We start from the raw sequence: 21,543 nt of genomic DNA on the forward strand, positions 1-21,543 counted from the left end.
GGGATCTAATGGCCCAAGAGATCTGCGGATCCCTCTCAACTGCTGTGTCGCTTCTGCGTGCTCTGGTGCGGGTTGGTCCCTACTGCCCCGCGCTCCGACGAGGCTCTATCTCTGCACGTTCACCTCACAACAGCGCCTCTCCCTAGCACTATCATCACGGAAGACTACTACTACTGGGAAACCGATGGCACCACTGCCACATTTTATTCCTCTGCTAAGACTTGGGAGGCTTTAAGACCAAGGCAAGACAAGAAAGATTGGGTCAACTCTGTGTGGTACAAAGGGGTAGTGCCCACATTTGGCTTCAATATGTGGGTGACGCACCTTGATAGGCTGCCAACTAGAGCTAGACTGGCCTCTTGGGGACTAAATATTAATACTGCTTGTTGCCTATGTTCTGCTCACCATGAGTCAAGGGATCACCTGTTTATTAAATGTGATTATTCTGCTGTGATTTGGCTGATGGTACTGTCCAGAATTGATCATCGACATGCTGTCTTCTGTACTTGGTCAGAGTTGTTGTCATGGACCAGATTGCAGTCTCAGGATGCTCCGTCTATTCTCAGAAAAACTGCTGCCCAAGTTTCTGTTTACCACATATGGAGGCAACGAAACAACGTCTTGTACAATATGCATTCGCTCACCCCGCAAACAATCTTTAAGTATATTGATCGCGACATCAAGAACATCATCACATCAAGAAGAGAAAAGCGTCTCTTTCACAGGCTAATGCCACTTTGGCTACGATGAATTCTACCCTGAGTTCTCCTAGATCTTTATTGAATCCCTTGTTTTTATTCTTTTTTGCCAAGGTTTCAATCTCTTAGGTTATGCAACTTTGTAATGCCTGATTTTTCATTTTAATGATATTTACATGCGTAGCAAAAAAAAAAAAAACATTAGAATGTGAAGTGAAACAGAATCCATACAAACGTACATATGTAAATTATGGTAGGATCATATGTGCATGCAAAATTACAAACCAAACCATACCGAATCAACCAAATCAACCAATAAAATAGATTAAATGAAAAAGGATTCATTTTTAAAATTTGAAATATTATACGAGGGTCATGCCTGGAAAAATATATCTGTGGGAATACGGAGGAGCTTGACTATCCGGTAAGCGATTTTGTCGGTTCGGAACGTGGTGCTTCTTCAAATCTATCGACAAATTTGCTTGATAAGTCTCCCATGGCTGTTCAAAATATACATAACTATTAATTCATATATATACATATAAAAGTGCTTAATTTGTCTACGAAATTTGGGATGTATATAAATTTACCATAAAACAGTTCCAAGGCCAATCCGATCCATCTTTCCGAGTAATTTTCATCTTTGCTGTCTCTATTCCCCAATAACTTGGAACCGCCACCGATCCACCGCCATTTTGATCCTTCTTCACCGTCGAATTTTCATCTTTATTCTCCGTCGCTGATGCAGAACTCATCCTCCTCCACCTCAATTTGAAATCTCCTATTCAAAATTTAGAAATATATGAATCCTAATTATGTGTTAAATTTTGTTATGTTTTAGATCGTGTACAATTTTGATAAGGTTGTATGAGGATCATCTATAAATATGCACACCTTGCACATGCTTAGAACCAATCTTAAAATCACCAAAACGGCCGCACCAATCATGAATTCGCATCGGTTTCGTTCTCTCATACGGACTTTTCATAACGGAGGCGGCGGAAACAGAACTCACGAACATGTTACAGTTTCCTCCGCCGCAGACAAGCAGAGCTCGTAAAGTTGTTCTCGCAACTATCATCTCACGGCAGTCTCGTATACCTATAGATTCACTTCTCAGATAAGAGGCTTGTTGTTTGACTGAACGAAAATGATTCAACTCTGTTTTTTCTCGAAAGAAAGTGTAAGTAGAGCAAACAAGAAGACAAAAGAATCGACGTTATGAGCTGTTTCGCGGCGAATGCTGCTGAATACACGTGGCTCATATCCAACTGTTGCTTTAGTATTAAGGAAAAGAAACCGTATTTTTTTTATGAACGAATGCACATTTTTTACTTTTTTAGTGTGTCCGAATCTTGAAGTGTCGTTCAGTAACTTGGTCTTGACTGAACAGTCCGGTCCAATATGTTTTTGTTTGGTAATAATAGATTCGTTTTCTTAAATAACCAAAGTTAATAATAGATTAGGATTTAACCCGCGGTACACCGCGGAGTCATATTTTATTTCTTTAATTAACAATGTTTAAATTTTTTTAAAAAATAGTATTCAAATTAGATGATATAAATTTTTGATGTTTTTAAGTTTGACCCGTAGAACATATATAATTCAGTAACATAGTATTGTAATTACACATTTAGAAGTGTCAAAAGAGATTAAAAGATTCAATATCCGTTGTTGCACTTCTTTCTCTGTTTGTATAACCCGTCAAAATAAAAATTAGAATTTAATATTGTCATTTTCTCTTTACAAATTTATTTTATGATGTGTTAGTATTACGATTCTCAATTTTTTTTTATATGCAAACAACATCAAATGCATGGAGAAGAAGGTATGATACATTTCTGCTTTATATTTAAATATTCAATATATTGATAAAAACTGAAATCAAATTTAAAAAAAAAAAACTAAAAATTGAAACTCTAACTTCAATCCGACGACTACTTCTATCTCCTCGATCATCTCTAAGCCTAGAAAAAAACAAAAATAATCCAAATCAGTACCTTCCATACAATCGAGAAAGGAGTCTCTAAACTGAAAAGATGATTTCAATTCAAGAACAATCACCTATTATGGTCACGATCACGGCATTGGCCATAGTCATCATCATCTCTTCTACCACGTTCTTTTCTTTCACTACGCTCGGTTCTATGATCCATGACGACTGTTTATATGATGACGCTCACAATCTCTGTATGTTCTTTCCATCTATATCGCTTCTTCTAAGAGAGACTTTAGAGTCATTTTTCTGTCCTTATCACGGCCATTCTCTCTTTCTTTATCATTACTTTTTGAAGTCTCTCTTCCATGGTCACGTATTTCTCTCTACACAATTAAAAACACAACTCATAAATTAGTTTTAAGAATCAATGAAACTAAACGAAAACCATACACAAAATCAATGAAACTAAAATAGATTACAGCTAGTAGATAAACTAATGATATAAGAATAACAAAATTGTACTATATTTATAGTGTTAAGAGAGTTGTTTGTAATTTTCGGGTTGATAGAATATAATTTCTCTAATAAATAATGAAATCAAATCTAAACGATAAAATTTTTTTTTGTAAAGAACGCATTTGGATAGTAATTATTATATGTGCATGTATACTATTAAATAGGTATTAAAACGGAAATGTAGGATACTATTTAGATTTTTTATAGAAATTTCTTAAACTAATTAGATTCCAAGATTTGTTACGTGAGAGTAATTAGGGGGATCACATTAAATAATCGAAATTTTGAAAAGAAAGATGCGAGATTATTGCAAAAGATTAGAGCAAATATTTTTAATCCGGCGAATATATTTAATGTTTTACTTGGAGATGAGTAAATAATTTATTGATTTTAATTCTCTTGTTGTAGATATGGTTAGTAGGATTATCGTAAATGTTAAGTTGATTGATTGGTAATAATCTTGTTCTGAATTAAATTCAACATTTTAGTATTCAATTTAATTGAGAACAAGATTATAATCACATTCATGATGATTCAGCAAAAGTACACATTAAATAAAAAAATTCATCCACGTGTCCACGTGTAAGATTCTTATTGGATAAAAATGTTTTCCTTCACTGATTCATAAAACAACCTCCACCATATCGGCGCTTTCCTTCCGATTTCGTCCTCCCCCAGAAAGACAGAGAGAAAGGAAAAAAAAGAAAAAGAAAAAAAAAATCATCGATTCGCTTTCACAACCTGGAAAGCTCGAGAAGAGAAGAAAAAATTGATATAGAGCTTATTAGCTCACTTCATACATACCCCACCCAGATCGATTTAGGGTTCGTTTGATTTTTCTGTGATTGCGACAGCTAGAGATCTATCTCTGGTGGATTTTTGGGTTTACGTCCCATGGCGGATCGCGGATCTTTCGGATTTGCTCCTCGATTAGGTCTCTCTACCCGTTTCTAGAGTTTTTGCTATTTCTCTTTCCGTGTTTTGTACTCCTTTTTAGTTGTTTGGATCTGATCATTATTAGTTTTTTTTTGACATTTTAGTGAAGGGAAGGATTCTAGCTTGTTGAATTACGATATTTATCTTTAGCTATGGAACAGTATACTGATGCAATAAGTTGAAGCATTAATGTGTTTCTTACCCTTTTATGAACTTGTAGATATCAAGCAGTTGCTGTCAGAAGCACAACACAGGTGGCTGAGACCTGCTGAGATTTGTGAAATTCTTCGGAATCATCAGAAGTTTCATATTGCTTCGGAGCCTCCCAACCGACCACCCAGTATGTTTCTTGCTGATTTTCTTCATTGTTGTTTGCAAGATCAATAGGATACTGAATAAGTTACATTAGTTGGGTTTTATTTCTGTCTTGCATTAACGAACTTTATGCTTCACTCTTAACTTACACTGCCCCGTTTATCCTGTTAGTCCTGAATTGTTCAGAAGTTTTGTGTGTTGCTTGCCTTGACAACAATTTATTGCAGTTTGTCCTCTTTATTTAACAGAAATTTCCTGCTCTTCTAGGTGGTTCACTCTTTCTATTTGATAGGAAGGTGCTCAGATATTTCCGAAAAGATGGGCACAACTGGAGGAAGAAGAAAGATGGGAAAACGGTGAAAGAGGCTCACGAAAAGCTCAAGGTTAATATTTTCATTGATGTCTCCTCGCTTAATATTAGTGCAGATTCATGCAATGACCTTGAAACCAATTCCTTGGTTTTACTACTGATTTTTCTAGCTGATAAAGCAATATCTCAATGTTAGAGGGTGATAACATTGTTTTAAGTATATACAGGTAGGAAGCATTGATGTGTTACATTGTTATTATGCACATGGAGAAGATAATGAGAACTTCCAGAGACGGTGCTACTGGATGCTTGAACAGTGAGTCTTTCTATGTTTGTCCACTTTTCATATGTTTTGTTCTGTTTAGTATCATAAACGTTTATTTTTCAGCATTTATGTGCTTTGTTCATTGCATTTTCCTTCTTTAAATCGAACCATGTAAAGTGTGCCTCGTAGTCTGCTAGTGTCCTGGGAATGGCCATTTTATTGTATTTAGCAGAACATGAGCTCGAAAGGACAGAGAATGGAATATAATTCTAATTTCCGACATTCTGCTATAAAAAACATCAATTTCTAGCTTGTGAAATGAAATCGAGGATGATGTTCATACAAGACTGAACCAAAGGCCATTTCAAGTGATCTCTGAAATCCCTATCTTCTGGAATGAAATGTGCTTGTTGGTACTTTTCTTCATTTGGTGTTACTTTTCAGTGTTAGTGCTCACGTCCACTCTTTGTGTGTTATATGAATACAGGGATCTGATGCACATTGTGTTCGTTCACTACTTGGAGGTTAAGGTATAACTTTTACTTTTGTACTGTACTAATATATTTTTAAAATATGAACTTCCATCACTCAACATTATATCTTCCTTTTTAAGTGGATGCTCTCTTTCCTATGATATGGTCATCTTATATTGTATGCCATGCTATTATACAGGGTAACCGGATGAGTACCAGTGGAACTAAAGAAAACCATTCAAATTCTTTGAGTGGCACCGGTTCTGTAAATGTCGATTCAACAGCAACCCGATCCAGCATATTGTCACCATTATGTGAAGATGCTGATTCTGGTATAAAATTTCTCTTGTATAGAATCTGCTTTGGTATCATTTTGCTTAAGAATGTAGATCTTTCAGTGATGAGACTCTGGTTGATTGTATTGCTGCTCTTGCTTCTGCTTCAACACAAACTAATATCATTTTGATGCAGGGGATAGTCGTCAAGCAAGTTCCAGTTTGCAACAAAATCCTGAACCTCAAACTGTTGTTCCTCAGATAATGCATCATCTGAATGCTAACACAATGAATTCTTATAATACGACCTCTGTTTTGGGTACTTCATTTACTTTCTGCTTTACAAGCTACCTTGCCTTACCAAATTCCTGCATGTTTGCTGAGAATGTCTTCTCTTCCTAGGAAATCGAGATGGTTGGACGTCAGCTCCTGGCATTGGAATTGTTTCGCAGGTTCATGGGAACAGAGTCAAAGAAAGTGACTCCCAAAGATCAGGTGATGTCCCGGCATGGGATGCTTCCTTTGAGAATTCATTGGCAAGATACCAGAATCTACCTTATAATGCTCCGTTGACTCAGACACAGCCTTCTAATTTTGGTTTGATACCCATGGAAGGGAAAACAGAGAAAGGTTCCCTGTTAACGGCAGAGCATCTGAGAGATCCTCTTCGAAATCAAGTAAATTGGCAGTTGATATATGCATGCTTATATCTAAGCTATTCATTTTTAATCTAAGTAGGATTTGTGCGTATGTTTTTTTTTATGGTGCAACTGTTTAACTTGATTATTCAAGCATGCATTTTCTCATCATGAATGTTGGTTCGTTGAAAATATCTGATTTTGAGTTTCTCTTCTCTATAGATTCCTGTTCAGGAAAGCGTGCCATTGCAAAAGTGGCCTATGGATTCGCATTCTGGAATGACTGATGCTACTGATCTTGCCTTATTTGGGCAAGGAGCACATGAAAATTTTGGGACATTTTCCAGTCTTCTTGGCAGTCAAAATCAGCAGCCTAGTAGTTTTCAAGCTCCTTTTACAAATAATGAAGCAGCATATATACCTAAATTAGGCCCCGAGGATCTTATATATGAAGCAAGTGCAAACCAAACGCTACCTCTTAGAAAAGCATTGTTAAAAAAAGAGGATAGTTTGAAAAAGGTTGACAGTTTTTCTCGGTGGGTTAGTAAAGAACTTGGGGAGATGGAAGACTTGCAGATGCAATCTTCATCTGGAGGTATTGCATGGACTTCTGTTGAATGTGAAAATGCAGCAGCTGGGTCTTCCTTAAGCCCTTCTCTGTCCGAGGATCAGCGCTTCACTATGATCGACTTTTGGCCCAAATGGACTCAGACAGACTCAGAAGTTGAGGTAATTTTTAATGTTATTTTTGAAGAAATGATTTTGTGGTGTAGCATTCAGTTAAGATGGTTTTTGGCTAATCCAATTTGCCAATTTTTTCTTCCTTTTTTTTTCTTTGTAATTGGGGTTTTATTTCTCTTTCTCTGGTAAAAAATTTAAATGAAGAATTTTTCATAGAATACCTTTTCTGCGCGATAATCCGATCTTTCTGCAAGTAGTAAGCCCATATACGCTTAGGAACTTCATTCTACTGTTCTGTTTTATGTATGGTTAATGAACCGGTATTATCCTTTCAGGTCCTATTTTTGAGCTCTTTTACTTTGGAGATTTGTTAAGAGATAACTCCTTTCTCATCTACCATTTTAATTTTCGAACAGGTAATGGTTATTGGGACATTTCTGTTGAGTCCTCAGGAAGTAACTAGCTATAGCTGGTCATGCATGTTTGGAGAAGTGGAGGTTCCGGCTGATATTTTAGTAGATGGTGTTCTTTGTTGTCATGCTCCGCCACATGAAGTCGGTCGAGTCCCGTTCTATATAACATGTTCTGACAGATTTTCTTGCAGTGAAGTACGAGAATTCGATTTCCTTCCTGGGTCAACCAGAAAGTTAAATGCTACTGACATTTATGGTGCCAATACAATTGAAACATCACTTCATGTGCGGTTTGAAAATTTGCTGGCTCTCAGATCTTCTGTTCAGGAACACCATATATTTGAAAATGTTGGGGAGAAACGAAGAAAAATCAGCAAAATCATGTTGCTAAAGGATGAAAAAGAGTCTCTTCTCCCCGGAACAATTGAGAAAGATCTAGCAGAGCTGGAAGCAAAAGATCGACTGATTAGGGAAGAGTTTGAAGATAAATTATATTTGTGGCTTATCCATAAGGTGACTGAAGAGGGCAAGGGTCCAAATATATTAGATGAAGATGGACAAGGTGTTCTACACCTTGCTGCAGCGCTTGGGTATGATTGGGCGATAAAGCCAATTTTAGCAGCAGGAGTTAGCATCAACTTCCGTGATGCAAATGGGTGGTCTGCTCTTCACTGGGCTGCATTCAGTGGCAGGCAAGGACCTCAGGATTATCTTCCTTCAGTTACCTTCTTTTTCTTAAAAACTTCTTATCATTTATCATGGATTCAAAAAGTTCTCAGTCTTCTAATGATATGAGTGAGCTGTAGCTCTCTCTTATTCATTCCTCTTAAAATTCTTTAAACTCTGCCAGTTGGTTTGTAGATTTTCCATATCTATACTAAATTACTAAATCTCTCTATACTGCTGAACTTCAGGGAGGATACTGTCGCGGTACTTGTCTCTCTCGGTGCTGATGCTGGAGCATTGGCAGACCCATCTCCAGAACATCCTTTGGGGAAAACAGCTGCTGACTTGGCTTATGGAAACGGACACAGGGGAATATCGGGTTTCCTTGCAGAGTCATCCCTCACTAGCTACCTTGAAAAACTAACAGTGGACGCTAAGGAAAACAGCTCTGCTGACTCCTCTGGAGCAAAAGCTGTTCTAACAGTAGCTGAGCGAACAGCTACTCCTATGAGTTATGGTGATGTACCAGAAACACTTTCGATGAAGGATTCACTTACTGCTGTCTTTAATGCTACACAAGCAGCTGATCGTCTTCATCAAGTGTTCAGGATGCAGTCGTTCCAGCGGAAACAGCTCTCCGAACTTGGTGGCGACAAAAAATTTGATATATCCGATGAGTTAGCTGTTTCTTTTGCAGCTGCAAAGACTAAGAAGCCAGGACACAGTAATGGTGCTGTTCATGCTGCTGCAGTTCAGATCCAGAAAAAATATCGTGGTTGGAAGAAGAGAAAGGAGTTCCTTCTGATCCGACAAAGAATTGTCAAGATTCAGGTTTTAATAACTTCCTTCTTTAGTTCAAGTTGAGGATGTTAAGTTTAGGGTTTTTTTTTCTTTGCTTATGTCTCATTGTTGGATTTATATTGATAACCTATTAGGCTCATGTGAGAGGACATCAAGTCCGAAAACAATACCGGGCCATTATTTGGTCCGTAGGATTGCTTGAGAAAATCATCTTGCGATGGAGGCGTAAAGGTAGTGGCTTACGCGGTTTCAAACGTGATACAATTACCAAGCCAACAGAACCTGTATGTCCTGCCCCACAAGAAGATGACTATGATTTTCTCAAGGAAGGAAGGAAACAAACCGAGGAAAGGCTTAAAAAGGCTCTAACTCGAGTGAAGTCTATGGCTCAATATCCAGAGGCACGGGCTCAATACCGTAGACTGTTGACTGTCGTTGAAGGCTTCCGTGAGAACGAGGTAACAATAGTTGTGTATCTGAATCTCCAAAACAGACATATCCACCTCAATAATTGAAACTTGAGACTCTCGTTTGTGAATTCTTGAGCAGGCATCTTCTAGCTCAGCTTTGAAAAACAACACAGAGGAAGCTGCAAACTACAACGAGGAAGACGATTTAATTGACATTGATTCTCTTTTGGATGACGACACTTTCATGTCTATTGCATTTGAATGATGATCACTGGAAGTGAGAAAGAAAGAAAACCGTACATAAACACCCATCTTGGTATACCATCGTCATCAACAATGCTTTCTAACTTTTGTTCATTTTAGGTTTCCATGTAAATACAGATGGAATAGAAATCTCTCTACATAGTTTTGAGTGACGGATTTGATTGATTAGTTTGGGATAGAGACTTGTTTTTTTTCAGTTGTAATGTACCCATAGATTTCTGTCGTCTAGGAAAAATGCCTTTGTACACAAACCAGTTGGGTTATTACATTTTACATGGTGATTGGTCTCTAGGGGTTTAGTTTCTTTTTTTTTTTAATTTGGAAGATTGGTCTCAAAAAGTTTCCTATATACTGGCATGTTTAAAGAGTGTTAACTAAATAACCATAAAACAATATTGTATGAAGTATCTTTTGATTCGCTGACAGATATCTGTTTCTTCCGGTTCAAGGCATTTGCAATTCGATTTTGATTTTGGTCATCTGTTTCTTCCGGTTCAAGGCATTTGCAATTCGATTTTGATTTTGGTCATATAGATTTTGTTCACACAAAAAAAAAAAAAAAAAACAGAAATCACTTAAAATAGAAAAGCACGTATATAATACTTATAAAAATGGAAATAGAGAAGAAACTGATACTAAAAAGAAAAAAAAAAAAGCTGTCGATAAATTATAACCACCGACGAACGAAAGAGAAGAAAACACAATTAGAGAGTTTTTTTGTAACCGTAATTGTAATTAAAGAGAAGAAAGAATGGAGAAGCTATCATCAGCTGCTGTAGTTCCTCAGCTTCTCCGCAACATCATCATCGCCGTCGTTGTTTTCGCCGATGAATCTCTCCTTCAGATCTCCGGGAATTCAAAGCTCCTCGAGAAACTCCGTGTATTTCTCGTCACATGTTTCCTCTTCTTCATACGCTCTCTTCCTTCAGTCGTCTCTTTCGCAAACCCTAATTCGTCGAAGAAGAAGAAGAAGAAGAAGATGCTGGTGATCAGCGATTGCGAAGAATCGGGAATCGGTCGAGCGATTTGGCAGTTATTGTCGGCGATGAATGAAATTCCGGTGAGTTCTAGAAAGTACCAAGTGGTTCGATCGTTGGCGGAGAGACTAATCGACGAGAATCAGGGAGAGAACTCAATCGCCTTGTTCGATTTGAACCGTAGGGTTTTAAACGCGTCGTTTCGTACAACTCTAAGCCGGTTAGAGGCGGCGGTTGAGCGTAACAGTAACCGGAGAGATATAAGTGAACCGGTTCGTCGTGGATTAAACCGGGTTGTGAGAGCTGCGGTTAGAGCCGTGGGAGATGGATTTATCGGTTGGGGTGGAGAAGAGACGGCGGATCAGACGGCGGAAACGTCGGAGAAACTGGCGGCGGAACTGCTTTGGCTGGCTGAGAAGATGGCGGTTTATGGATTCGTGGATGAAGCCGTTGAGAAATGGGCTTCGGCTTCTAACTTGGCTTGGCTTGCTCTTTCGTCTGAGCCACGTCTTCAATGCTCCTTGGTCCAAATTTCTGGTAATTTTTATTTTCACCGCTTGATTTTTACATAACTTTTTCGTAAATATGGTAGATAGAATATTCTCTTTCCCAATTTGGAAAAAAGAAAGAAAATAGGATTATACTCTTTTCTATTTGGAATGTTTTTTTTTTTTTCTTTTGTCTGGTAAAAATATTTTGACTTTCCAAAACAAATTTTCATTAATATTCCACTTAAATTTTGGATCCTAAAAGATAATTGTTCTTTATTTCTGTGAAGCTTTATTGTTCAAAGAAGCCAAGGACATTAAAGAGGGAAAAGAAGAAGAAGCAGAGGAAGCAAACTTGAAAGAGATAAAGAAGAAGATGCTTATTTCGTGGATTCCATTGCTGTGCCGGGCCAGCAACGGAGCGGATAAACCGGTTTTAAGAAGTGCCGAACGAGCGGATCTCGAGAAAGTGTTGGAGAAGATGATATCTGAACTAAATGAAGAGGAGCAAGAAAGAGTTCTCTCACTCTGGCTTCACCATTACACACACTGCTCTTCCTCTGACTGGCCTGACCTCAACGGCTCTTATGTTCGTTGGTGCCATTCTTCTCGCCAGCTTTTGCTCTTACGCCATTCTTCTCATATATCTCCTTGATACACAAGTAGACGTCGCTACAATATTTTCAATAGCATTGATCTTTTGTATATCTTAATTATGTACTACAGTAAGTTTTGCCCTTTAGAAATATTACTTGTTATCAATAGGAAATATGGATTTTGCCAGCAAAACAACATTGAAATGCCTAATTAATATAACTCTCTAAAGCCAAGTCCACCTACTGATCTCATCTTTGTTAATTTCCTCCAGAAATTTATTGCATGTTTTGAAGGTCAAGCACAAATGAGTTGTGGGTTCAATGTAGGGACCCGGCTTGATAAAATCAGGTCCTAACGCTTTGTCTGTTATCAAATCCATATTTCCCTTGTGCTCGCTTTGGGATAGAAAACAAACTACATAATCATTTACTAAATTATACAATTTAAATTAAAAAAGAATTGCATAAAAATTTAGAAAACATATAGTACTATTTTATAAAGAAAAAAAGGGGAAACTTAAAACAAACATACTATACTAGTACATTAATTAAGTTGCCTTGTGACATTTATTCTTTATTTTATTAGGTGATACTTATAAGTAAAAAATATTCAATATACTGCCTCATCATCCACGCTCAAAGCTCGAATTGCATGGTTTAGTACCATTGGGATAACGAAAACGGGGGGCATGAATCCTACAAGGAGGTAATCTAGAGGAGTCAATTCTGATGAAGAATGTTGATAAGACGACCACTATTAAAAGTTTTCGTGATTAAACCATTGGTTGACTAAGGGTTGATTAATGCTCTACACAAAGAGGTCTGGGGTTCGAGTCCCAGATATTGCGATTTATTAACAAATTTGCAGATTAATGGAGGCAAGTGTGCAGGAGATCTCCAGCGATGTACAATTATAACCGTTAGTCTGTCGTGGATCTAGTAAGGGTCGGAAGGAATTGTCAGTTGTAGAATCGTCTATATAACAGTTCTCATAATTTGCAATTAATAATAAATCTAGACGATAATGTGTTTTTCTGTTGTGCTAATTTTAAGGCTATGAAATGGGATTGATGGTTCAGGCCATAAACATAGTATTATCGACGATTGGTTATGAACACAAGAAGATTATGGACCAAAATCTGTAATTCCTACAGTTTATATATCAACAAAAAAATAAAAAGAAGAAGTAATTGATGCTTTTTCAAATGAATGTTACATGTTTCCAAAATGAATATATAAATGTTACAGTTTAATCGCTAAATGTTTTCTTAGCTTGCCATTCTTGTGAATGTCTGTTATAGAAAATTATAGCGAATAGCCGAATATCACTACAACTTACCTAGAGATCGTTGTATTTGTTATTGCTAAATACGATAGTGACCTTACGTGGCATGTATATAGTTTTTTGAATACTAAATTAGGTAGATTTTATTTATTTGCACAATAAATTAACCATTAATCCCCAAACCTTAATCACACGAATTTGTATTGAAAAAAAAAATCTTACAAAAAGTTTAATATGTATTTTAGTTTAGACAGATTCAGAATTCAAACAATTTAGCTACACTTAACTTGATGGGAAATTGTTAAAAATATCCATTTTGGTGTGTTTCTTTTCAAAAATGCTCCTTTTAGTTGTCCATTTTAAAAAATGTCCCTTTTTAAATCTGAAATTTTTATAAAGTTTTATTAGGTTTATAAAGTAGTTATGAATTATAACTACTACTTGAAGACTCGATCCAAGTATTTATAAGGTTTTATAAGGTGTTTTTAAAGGTTTTACAAGTTATTTTAAAGGATTTTTAAGGTTTTTCAAAAGTTTTACAAGATATTTTAAAGGATTTTAAAGGTATTTAAAATGCATTTACAAGGTATTTATAAAGTATTTATAAGATTTTAGATACATAGAAATGTAGTTTGTGTATGTTTTAATAATATTACATACATATTTGGGTAAATCTTATATTTTTAAGAGCATTTTTTATAAGGTTTTAAAAAAGAGGTATTTTTGAAAAGTGGCATTGAAAAAGTGGCATTTTTACAAAAGCCCCTAACTTGATTCCGCTGTTACCATTTAAATTTAGAAAAATATTATATATTACAATAATCTAAACTCGTTTAAGCTAAATAACTTAGGAAAACCTTTGTATTAAATATTTGTGTATATGAAGTTGATAGAGCATTTAAAGGGAAAGAAATATTGAAAACAGCTATAGAGAAATAGACGATTTGTTTATCTGTTTTATTTAGTCACTCTGTTTTGAAACATAGTCCGTTTTCTAAAAAATATCTAAAAGATTTGATGAAATCAAGTACTCTTTCTATATTAAAAATATTGATTTTATAGAGTTTTCACCCCAAATAAGAAAAACATTTAATGTTTAGTTATAAATGCACTATTTATTTATACTAAACCATTTCTCATAAATATTAACCAATAGTAATTCATCAAATTTTAAAATTTTCAATTAATGATCCTTGAAATTCACAATTTATTACTCCCTCTGTTTTCGAATAGTTGTCGTTTTAGAGAAATTTTTTTTGTTTTTAATTAGTTGTCGTTTTCAGTTTTCGATGCAAAATTTATTACTTTTTACTTTTTATATTTATTTTTATTGTGCAACTTGATTTACTATTGGTTAAATTATGTTTAGGTAGATAATTAATGATATTTTTATATTGAAAAACTAACAACATTAATAGTTTCTTAATTTGTGTGCATATAGTTAAAACGACAACTATTCGAAAACAGAGGGAGTAACATTAATTGATAAAAATTTACAGAAAATTTATCTTTTTTATACAAAAATAAAACCTAAAAAAATCATTCTTTATGATATAGAGGGAGTAAATGCAAAATTGTCGTTGATTGTTCAATCCACCCATGGTGACAAAATTTTCAAGGACCCAAAATCAAGAAAGTCAAAGTTGAAAGGTCACAACAACATGTGTTATTTTCTTCAACAATTGATTGTTTCTCCATCAAAATTAAATTGTACACCCATGATCACGGGCGGACCTATTTAGAGAGTAGGTGGGTCACCTGACCCGGGTAAAATAATTAAATAGTTGTTTTGCATGTAAAATCGGTAAGTACTAATAGCTCAGTTGGTAAGTTTCAGGGTATTAGTCCTCTTAACTCAAGTTCGACTCTCCACCTTGGCAACTTTAATTTAGTTTTTTACCAATTTAACTTATATATACATGTTTTTTTCCTCTTATATATTTTTAATTCTTTTAAAAACCACAGTGTTTTATATACCTTTTCTAATTGCTTATGAAAATAATTTTAAAGTGTTTATGTAATATAAAATAAATTATATAATATTATTTAAGAAAAATTATTGACCCGGGTAAAATTAATTTTTGGGTCCGCCACTGCCCATGATATTGGGATTTGGAAATATCGCACTAGTGAATAATAGAAAAAAACTAAAAACAAGAGAAATTGAACATTTATTTATTTCACATAAGCATTTAAGACAAAGTTGGTAGGGTTTGAACATAATTTAAAGATATATATATATAGTTTGTAGAGAAAATTGAACACATCATGTAACTTCAATTTCAGTATGTATGGAACTGTCCTTGTTGAGAGTTGAGAGTTGAGACGCGAGCAAACACTTCTTTAATTCATTAACAACGTGGGACATGGTCGGTCTTTCCGAGGAAGATGGGTTTAGGCAAGCCATGGCTAACTCAATAGATTGCAATGCAGAGCCAGAATGATAATTTCCATCGAGCCTTGGATCCACGATGCTGCTCATGTCTCCATTGGTAAGCTTTGCTCCTACCCATCCTCCAATATGATGCTTTTCACGGCTTTGGTCAACTACAGCTTGGTTTGTGAGCAGCTCCAACAGTACGACTCCAAAACTGTATACGTCGCTTTTAGCCGTCAACCATCCTGTTTTGTAATACCTGTACGTAAAACCAAAAACAAAAATATATATTTTGTGATAATTCAAGAAACAAAGACAAAAAAAAAAAAAAAAACTTTGTGAGAGGTTACACTAACTCTGGATCTAGATACCCCGGAGTTCCAGCAACAACCGTTGACACATGGCTTTCACCTCTGTCTGGGAATGACTTTGAAAGTCCAAAATCAGCCAGCTTGGCTTCAAAATGGTCATTCAACAAAATGTTTGTTGTCTTGACGTCTCTATGTACTATTGCCTGAGCGCATCCGCTATGTAAATAGTCTAATCCTGTGCCACAACAATATATATTAGCTTTCTCAAATGTATAAGCAAATAAATAAACAAAAATTTACCTTGTGCAGTCTCGGTCGCTATCTTAAGTCTATTTTCCCAGCTCATGATAAAGTTATTACGTGTTCTTCCTGCGTAAATGAAGAGATGTGTGAATGTCAAACCACACGAGATAACCATAAAAAAGTTGAGTCGTGTTTTGTCTAATTACGTACCTGACATATGTTCTTTTAGATCTCCATTGGCCATATACTCATATATGAGTGCCAGATTCTCTCCCTCGTCACAGTACCCAACAAGGCCAACCAAGTTCTTGTGATGAACCCTGAGAAGTAGCTGTACTTAAACACCAAACCAGAGTTTATGTGTAGTTAAACCATGGACGTTTTCATGAAAGAGACTAAGTTTGCGAGGGTAAGTACGTATATAAGAGTAAAATAAAACCTCGGCTCTGAACTCTCTATCTCCTTGCGAAGATGAATGAGAGAGGACCTTCACAGCTACTTGTTCGGCACCATTGACAAAACCAAGATAAACGCTTCCAAACCCTCCTTCCCCGATGACTCTTTGGAAGTTTTTAGTCATGGTTGTGACTTGTGAGTAAGTAAACCTTGTGATTCTCGTCGTTACAGTCAGCTCAGATGATGCAGGGGATGGACCATGGGATGATGCAGGGGATGGACCATTGGACGATGGTGGCCCTGAGACTACGTACAAGTCAAAATATTCAATCAATTGTTTGATGGATATATATATATATATAGGATTGCATCTTGTAATTAATTTAAGAATACCTTTTAGTGACCTTTTCTGTCGGCAAAGGAAGAAGATAACTAGTGCAGTTACAAGAAGAGCAAGGGAAGTAACAACCACTGCTATAGAGACTGGTACTACGATATCTTCTTTACTCACACATGGTCCGGATTTGCTAATGATATGTGGGTTGCCTTCAACACTGGATAATATGAAGAAGAATGTTAATTCTAGCTATATATATATCAACCGGAAAATAATGTCAAATAGCTAGAAAAGTATGTCTCACTTAAATTTTAATCCTTTCTTCTCGACAATTGTTTTCGGAACCCAGCCGCTAAGATTGTTGTCGCTTAAATTTCTGTCAGAGTAATTAAGAGAGTCAAAACAGAAACACATGGCAATTATATATAACCAAAAGGAAGGTGGAGAAATGTTACATGAGAAATAGAGATTTCATGTCGGCCAGAAAGTCAGGTACTCCTCCGCTCAAACTGTTGTTTGACAAGTCTCTATGATAAATAAATATATATTTAACGTAAGAAAAGTTACACACCAGATCAGATTCATGACAAATTAATATATATGTGTATATATAGGTTTTGGTCAGAATTAGTGGAGCTAAAGACTTACAATTGTTGAAGGTGAGCTAGATTTTGAATTGCTTCCGCGATCACCCCCGTTAAACCACTTGAAGATAAGTCTCTATAGACATGAAGATGGTAAAATAAGTAGTTACGTTTGACACATGATTAAAAAAGAAAAAAAAAAAACTATAAGATAAATTATTGAATGATATATTACAAAGAAATAATCGTGGGTGTTGGTGTCGGATCCCGCACTAGAAGTACGAGACCAACCAAAGATTGCCACGTAATCGGGTTAATGGCCCGTGAAGGATGAAGCCCATTAGACCCGCGAGCCGAAAGGATGGTCGAAGTGGTTGTCACCATTTAGATAATCCGAAGTGACTGCATTGTGACACGAGTTCGGTGTAGAAGACACGGGTAAGTCGGTTCAAAGACATTTGGGCCAGAAGAGGCGAGGCCCATGAAGATCAGAGTCAACTCAAATTCAAACGTTGAGCATTAAAGCCGAAGAATCAAAACGGGCACATTTAAGAAGGAATAATTGTACTTAATTACTCATTTTAAATGTCGTTTGGCTATGTATAAATATAGAGGCCAATAGCCATGTAAAGGGGATCACCCTCTCAAGAGAGAAAGAATATAGCAATTTTTCGTATCAATTTATAAGTTTTTTGCATATTTATTTTTGTCCCTCAAGAATAATCTTTCCCACTTAACAAAATACTTGAGTGTGTGAATCCGACATCCACATTTTGGCGCCGTCCGTGGGGAACTCAGGATTCTTGAGTGGTCAGATTTCTTCTTTTCTACATTTCCGAGATAAGCGACAATGTCTGGAGGAGACGCCGTTGAGACATCATTGGCCGAAACCCTCAAAGCTATGCAGCAAACCATGTCAGACATATCACAAAAGTTCTCGGATGTGGAGAAGGCCGTCGATACGTTGCAAACATCCCAGGTATCTCTTAGTGAAAATGTCAATAATATACAAACTCGTGTTCGCTCTTTAAGTGCAGGAAACCCGGTGGGAACCCGAAGAGGGATATTCAACTCGCCAAATTCCGCTGCACGAAATGAAACCAGCGGACAAACAACTCCCGGTGCTACTAATAATGTAGCTCAGACGTCGGAAGAAGAGACGCAGCTTGGGGATGAAGAACATCTTGCAGCTCAGTACGAGCAGGAGAACCTCGACCAGTTCGAGACCATGAGGAAGGTTAGCCAGGAATTAAAAGAAATGAAATCAAAATTTCATCAGGCTACAAGTTCGGAGCCAGACATCAATCGAGTCATTGAAGAAGCTAGGCGAACCCCTTTTATCCCGCGAATCGCAAGTTTGAGGATCAAGGATTCCCGGAAGCTCAAGTTGGACCCTTACAGCGGGTTGGAGGATCCAAAAAGCTATCTTGCAGCCTTTCTGATCGCCGCAGGAAGAGTCGAGTTGGATGAAGCTGATGAGGACGCAGGCTATTGCAAGCTGTTTTCGGAGAATCTATGTGGCCAAGCTCTAATGTGGTTCACCCAATTAGAGCCGGGTTCGATCAGCAATTTCGACGAACTGTCAGCCGTATTCTTAAAGCAATACTCTATCCTTATGGATAAAAGCGTTTCGGATGCCGATCTTTGGAACTTAACGCAAGGATCTAATGAGTCACTTCGAGTTTTCATCACCAAATTCAAGGGAGTGCTGTCAAAACTCCCAAGAATCTCACAGCAATCAGCTTTATCTGCCCTACGAAAAGGATTGCGACATGATTCAAGGTTTAAAGAAGACTTAATACTTCATAAACCAGATACAATTCAGGATGCACTCTTCCGTGCAAACAATTGGATGGAGGTAGAAGACGAAAAAGAAAGTTTTGCCAAACGGAATAAACAAGAAAAGCCGGCAGTCACCATCCCTACCAAGAAGTTCGAGCCTAGAGAGAGCAAAGGACCAAGGAAGTTTGGGTCGCAACCCATCAACAATTCCGTCGGGAAGCAATTCCAAGGGAAAGGAAGATCAAACACTTGGGTCCGTGATGAAAGTCTATATTGCGACATTCATAAAGTAACCGGACATTTAACCAAGGATTGCAGCGTTCTTAAAAAGCACCTCGCAGAGCTTTGGGCTAGTGGTGATCTTTCTAAATTCGATATAAAAGATTTTGTGAAGGAATACCACGAAGCAAAGGAAAACTCCAAAGATCAAGATTCCAAAAGACCAAGGTTATCCAACGAGGAAGAACCGAGAAGTTCGAAGGGGAGGATCAATGTGATTCTAGGAGGTTCCAGATTTTGCGGAGATTCAATAAGTTCCATCAAAAAACATAGACGAAATATCTTACTCAAAGCAAGCTTGAGTGAAGAAATTGATTTTCAAGGTGCTTCAATATCATTTAACGAAGAAGAAACGCGGCATCTCGAAAGACCGCATGACGATGCTCTAGTCATTACTCTTGACGTCGCAAACTTCGAAGTATCAAGGATCCTTATAGATACAGGCAGTTCGGTCGACTTGATCTTTTTAAGTACTCTAGAAAAAATGGGAATCAGCCGAGGAGACATAGTAGGACCCCCATCTCCATTAGTTGCATTCACAAGCGAGTCAACCATGTCTCTCGGAACAATCAAGCTACCGGTCCTTGCCAAGAAGGTATCGAAGATCGTGGACTTCATTGTCTTCGATAAGCCCGCTGCTTACAACATCATCCTCGGGACTCCCTGGATTTATCGGATGAAAGCAGTCCCCTCTACATATCATCAATGTATCAAATTTCCAACATCAAATGGGGTAGAAACAATTCGGGGAGATCAAGAAGCTTCACGGACTTGTTACTTAGCTAGCCACCGTATGAAAATTCAATAGCAATTAACGAAGCCCGCAAAAGAAGGACTAAAAACAAAATTTCTTAGTGGGCAGAAGAAAGAGGATGTAGTAGTCGAAGTAGTACTGGAAGAGGATAAGCCGGACCGGAAAATTAGAATTGGAGCAACTTTGACTGGCCAAATAAAAGAAGCTTTGATCGAACTCTTAAGGCAAAACAAAGCATCATTTGCATGGTCAGCAGCGGACATGCCGGGCATAAATCCGAGTATAATTTGTCATGAACTAAACGTAGATCCAAGCTTCAAACCGGTGAAACAAAAAAGAAGAAAGCTTGGAGTGGAGCGGGCAAAAATAATAAACGACGAAGTGGATAAACTCTTGAAGATAGGGTCCGTAAGAGAAGTGCAATACCCGGAGTGGGTAGCAAACACTGTCGTTGTCAAGAAAAAGAATGGGAAAGATAGGGTTTGCATCGATTTTACAGACCTGAATAAAGCATGCCCCAAAGATAGTTTCCCGCTCCCGCATATAGATCGACTTGTAGAGTCCACCGCTGGAAATGAGCTGTTAACGTTCATGGACGCCTTCTCGGGTTATAATCAGATAATGATGAACCCCGACGATCAAGAAAAGACGTCATTCATCACAGATAGAGGTATCTACTGTTACAAGGTAATGCCTTTTGGCTTGAAAAATGCAGGAGCAACTTACCAACGGTTGGTGAACAAAATGTTTCACAATCACCTCGGGAAGACTATGGAAGTCTACATAGATGATATGTTGGTTAAATCGTTGAAGAAAGAAGATCATGTTAAGCATTTGGAGGAATGTTTTGATATTCTCAATAAATATCAAATGAAGCTGAACCCGGCGAAGTGCACATTTGGAGTCCCATCCGGAGAATTCCTTGGTTATATCGTGACAGAAAGAGGGATTGAAGCCAATCCAAATCAAATTAACGCCTTTCTAAACATGCCATCTCCGAAAAACTTCAAAGAAGTACAACGGTTGACTGGGCGAATTGCGGCCTTGAATCGTTTTATCTCGAGATCTACAGATAAGTCGTTGCCTTTCTACCAAATTCTAAAAGGGAACAAAGGATTTCTTTGGGATGAGAAGTGTGAAGAAGCTTTTGGGCAGCTTAAGGCATACTTAACCACTCCACCTATACTGTCCAAACCGGAAGTGGATGAAAAACTCTACTTGTACGTTTCAGTTTCAAACCACGCGGTTAGTGGAGTCTTGGTTCGGGAAGACCGTGGGGAGCAGAAACCAATTTACTATGTGAGCAAGTCAATGACGGATCCGGAAACCAGATATACAATGATGGAAAAACTTGCACTTGCGGTGGTAACTTCGGCTCGGAAGTTGCGTCCATATTTTCAGTCCCATCCAGTTGAAGTATTAACTAACCAACCACTCAGAACAATACTTCATAGTCCAAGTCAATCCGGACGTTTGGCGAAATGGGCGGTGGAATTAAGCGAGTACGACCAGAACTTCAAACTCCAGGAACGAT

At 37.2% G+C, this 21,543-nt stretch overlaps 4 protein-coding genes across 6 annotated transcripts; 2 read left to right on the forward strand and 2 right to left on the reverse strand.

The window, feature by feature from the left end:
* Positions 1 to 1,023: 1,023 nt before the first annotated feature.
* LOC9302674 (ubiquinol oxidase 2, mitochondrial) lies at positions 1,024 to 1,809 on the reverse strand. The gene is made up of 3 exons (XM_021028032.1): positions 1,593 to 1,809; positions 1,289 to 1,479; positions 1,024 to 1,198 (listed from the first exon to the last, which is right to left on the reverse strand). Exons 1-3 carry the CDS (start codon positions 1,777 to 1,779, stop codon positions 1,061 to 1,063), a joined length of 516 nt encoding a protein of 171 aa, XP_020883691.1. The 5' UTR covers positions 1,780 to 1,809; the 3' UTR covers positions 1,024 to 1,060.
* A 1,986-nt stretch (positions 1,810 to 3,795) lies between these two features.
* Positions 3,796 to 9,899, forward strand: LOC9302675 (calmodulin-binding transcription activator 2). 2 transcript variants are annotated; one of them, XM_021028010.1, is made up of 14 exons: positions 3,796 to 4,087; positions 4,310 to 4,429; positions 4,672 to 4,787; positions 4,942 to 5,030; positions 5,467 to 5,509; positions 5,652 to 5,784; positions 5,924 to 6,046; positions 6,130 to 6,222; positions 6,352 to 6,404; positions 6,588 to 7,094; positions 7,463 to 8,151; positions 8,374 to 8,956; positions 9,061 to 9,384; positions 9,476 to 9,899. In XM_021028010.1, the coding sequence occupies exons 1-14, from the start codon at positions 4,048 to 4,050 to the stop codon at positions 9,599 to 9,601; spliced, it is 3,039 nt and encodes a 1,012-aa protein (XP_020883669.1). In that variant the 5' UTR covers positions 3,796 to 4,047; the 3' UTR covers positions 9,602 to 9,899. The 2 variants fall into 2 exon arrangements, with proteins under 2 accessions (XP_020883669.1, XP_020883660.1); XM_021028001.1 differs by having other exon boundaries at positions 6,130 to 6,404.
* A 335-nt stretch (positions 9,900 to 10,234) lies between these two features.
* Positions 10,235 to 11,834, forward strand: LOC110225836. Its single transcript, XM_021015903.1, has 2 exons — positions 10,235 to 11,114; positions 11,356 to 11,834. Exons 1-2 carry the CDS (start codon positions 10,352 to 10,354, stop codon positions 11,718 to 11,720), a joined length of 1,128 nt encoding a protein of 375 aa, XP_020871562.1. The 5' UTR covers positions 10,235 to 10,351; the 3' UTR covers positions 11,721 to 11,834.
* Positions 11,835 to 15,138: 3,304 nt separating this feature from the next.
* Positions 15,139 to 16,703, reverse strand: LOC110229083 (probable LRR receptor-like serine/threonine-protein kinase At1g51820). Of its 2 annotated transcripts, XM_021027943.1 has the most exons (5): positions 16,667 to 16,703; positions 16,088 to 16,579; positions 15,935 to 16,003; positions 15,680 to 15,869; positions 15,139 to 15,582 (listed from the first exon to the last, which is right to left on the reverse strand). In XM_021027943.1, exons 2-5 carry the CDS (start codon positions 16,119 to 16,121, stop codon positions 15,213 to 15,215), a joined length of 663 nt encoding a protein of 220 aa, XP_020883602.1. In that variant the 5' UTR covers positions 16,122 to 16,579; positions 16,667 to 16,703; the 3' UTR covers positions 15,139 to 15,212. The 2 variants fall into 2 exon arrangements, with proteins under 2 accessions (XP_020883602.1, XP_020883608.1); XM_021027949.1 differs by lacking the exon at positions 16,667 to 16,703 and having other exon boundaries at positions 16,088 to 16,614.
* Between the last annotated feature and the right edge of the window lie 4,840 nt (positions 16,704 to 21,543).

Source organism: Arabidopsis lyrata (genome assembly GCF_000004255.2).
Source record: "Arabidopsis lyrata subsp. lyrata unplaced genomic scaffold ARALYscaffold_8, whole genome shotgun sequence".
Taxonomy (NCBI): domain Eukaryota; kingdom Viridiplantae; phylum Streptophyta; class Magnoliopsida; order Brassicales; family Brassicaceae; genus Arabidopsis; species Arabidopsis lyrata.

Excerpts from the sequence above, each read along its gene's own strand:
- LOC9302674 (XM_021028032.1), bottom strand. The coding sequence starts at position 1,779 with ATGATAGTTGCGAGAACAACTTTACGAGCTCTGCTTGTCTGCGGCGGA. Across the intron at positions 1,480-1,592 it reads TGGTTCTAAGCATGTGCAAG|GAGATTTCAAATTGAGGTGG; the intron begins GTGTGCATATTT and ends AATTTTGAATAG. Across the intron at positions 1,199-1,288 it reads GGCCTTGGAACTGTTTTATG|CCATGGGAGACTTATCAAGC; the intron begins GTAAATTTATAT and ends TATTTTGAACAG.
- LOC9302675 (XM_021028001.1), top strand. The coding sequence starts at position 4,048 with ATGGCGGATCGCGGATCTTTCGGATTTGCTCCTCGATTAG. Across the intron at positions 4,788-4,941 it reads AGGCTCACGAAAAGCTCAAG|GTAGGAAGCATTGATGTGTT; the intron begins GTTAATATTTTC and ends AAGTATATACAG. Across the intron at positions 6,047-6,129 it reads TAATACGACCTCTGTTTTGG|GAAATCGAGATGGTTGGACG; the intron begins GTACTTCATTTA and ends TTCTCTTCCTAG.
- LOC110225836 (XM_021015903.1), top strand. The coding sequence starts at position 10,352 with ATGGAGAAGCTATCATCAGCTGCTGTAGTTCCTCAGCTTCTCCGCAAC. Across the intron at positions 11,115-11,355 it reads CTCCTTGGTCCAAATTTCTG|CTTTATTGTTCAAAGAAGCC; the intron begins GTAATTTTTATT and ends ATTTCTGTGAAG.
- LOC110229083 (XM_021027943.1), bottom strand. The coding sequence starts at position 16,121 with ATGGCCAATGGAGATCTAAAAGAACATATGTCAG. Across the intron at positions 16,004-16,087 it reads TCTAAAAGAACATATGTCAG|GAAGAACACGTAATAACTTT; the intron begins GTACGTAATTAG and ends TCATTTACGCAG. Across the intron at positions 15,870-15,934 it reads AGCGACCGAGACTGCACAAG|GATTAGACTATTTACATAGC; the intron begins GTAAATTTTTGT and ends GTTGTGGCACAG.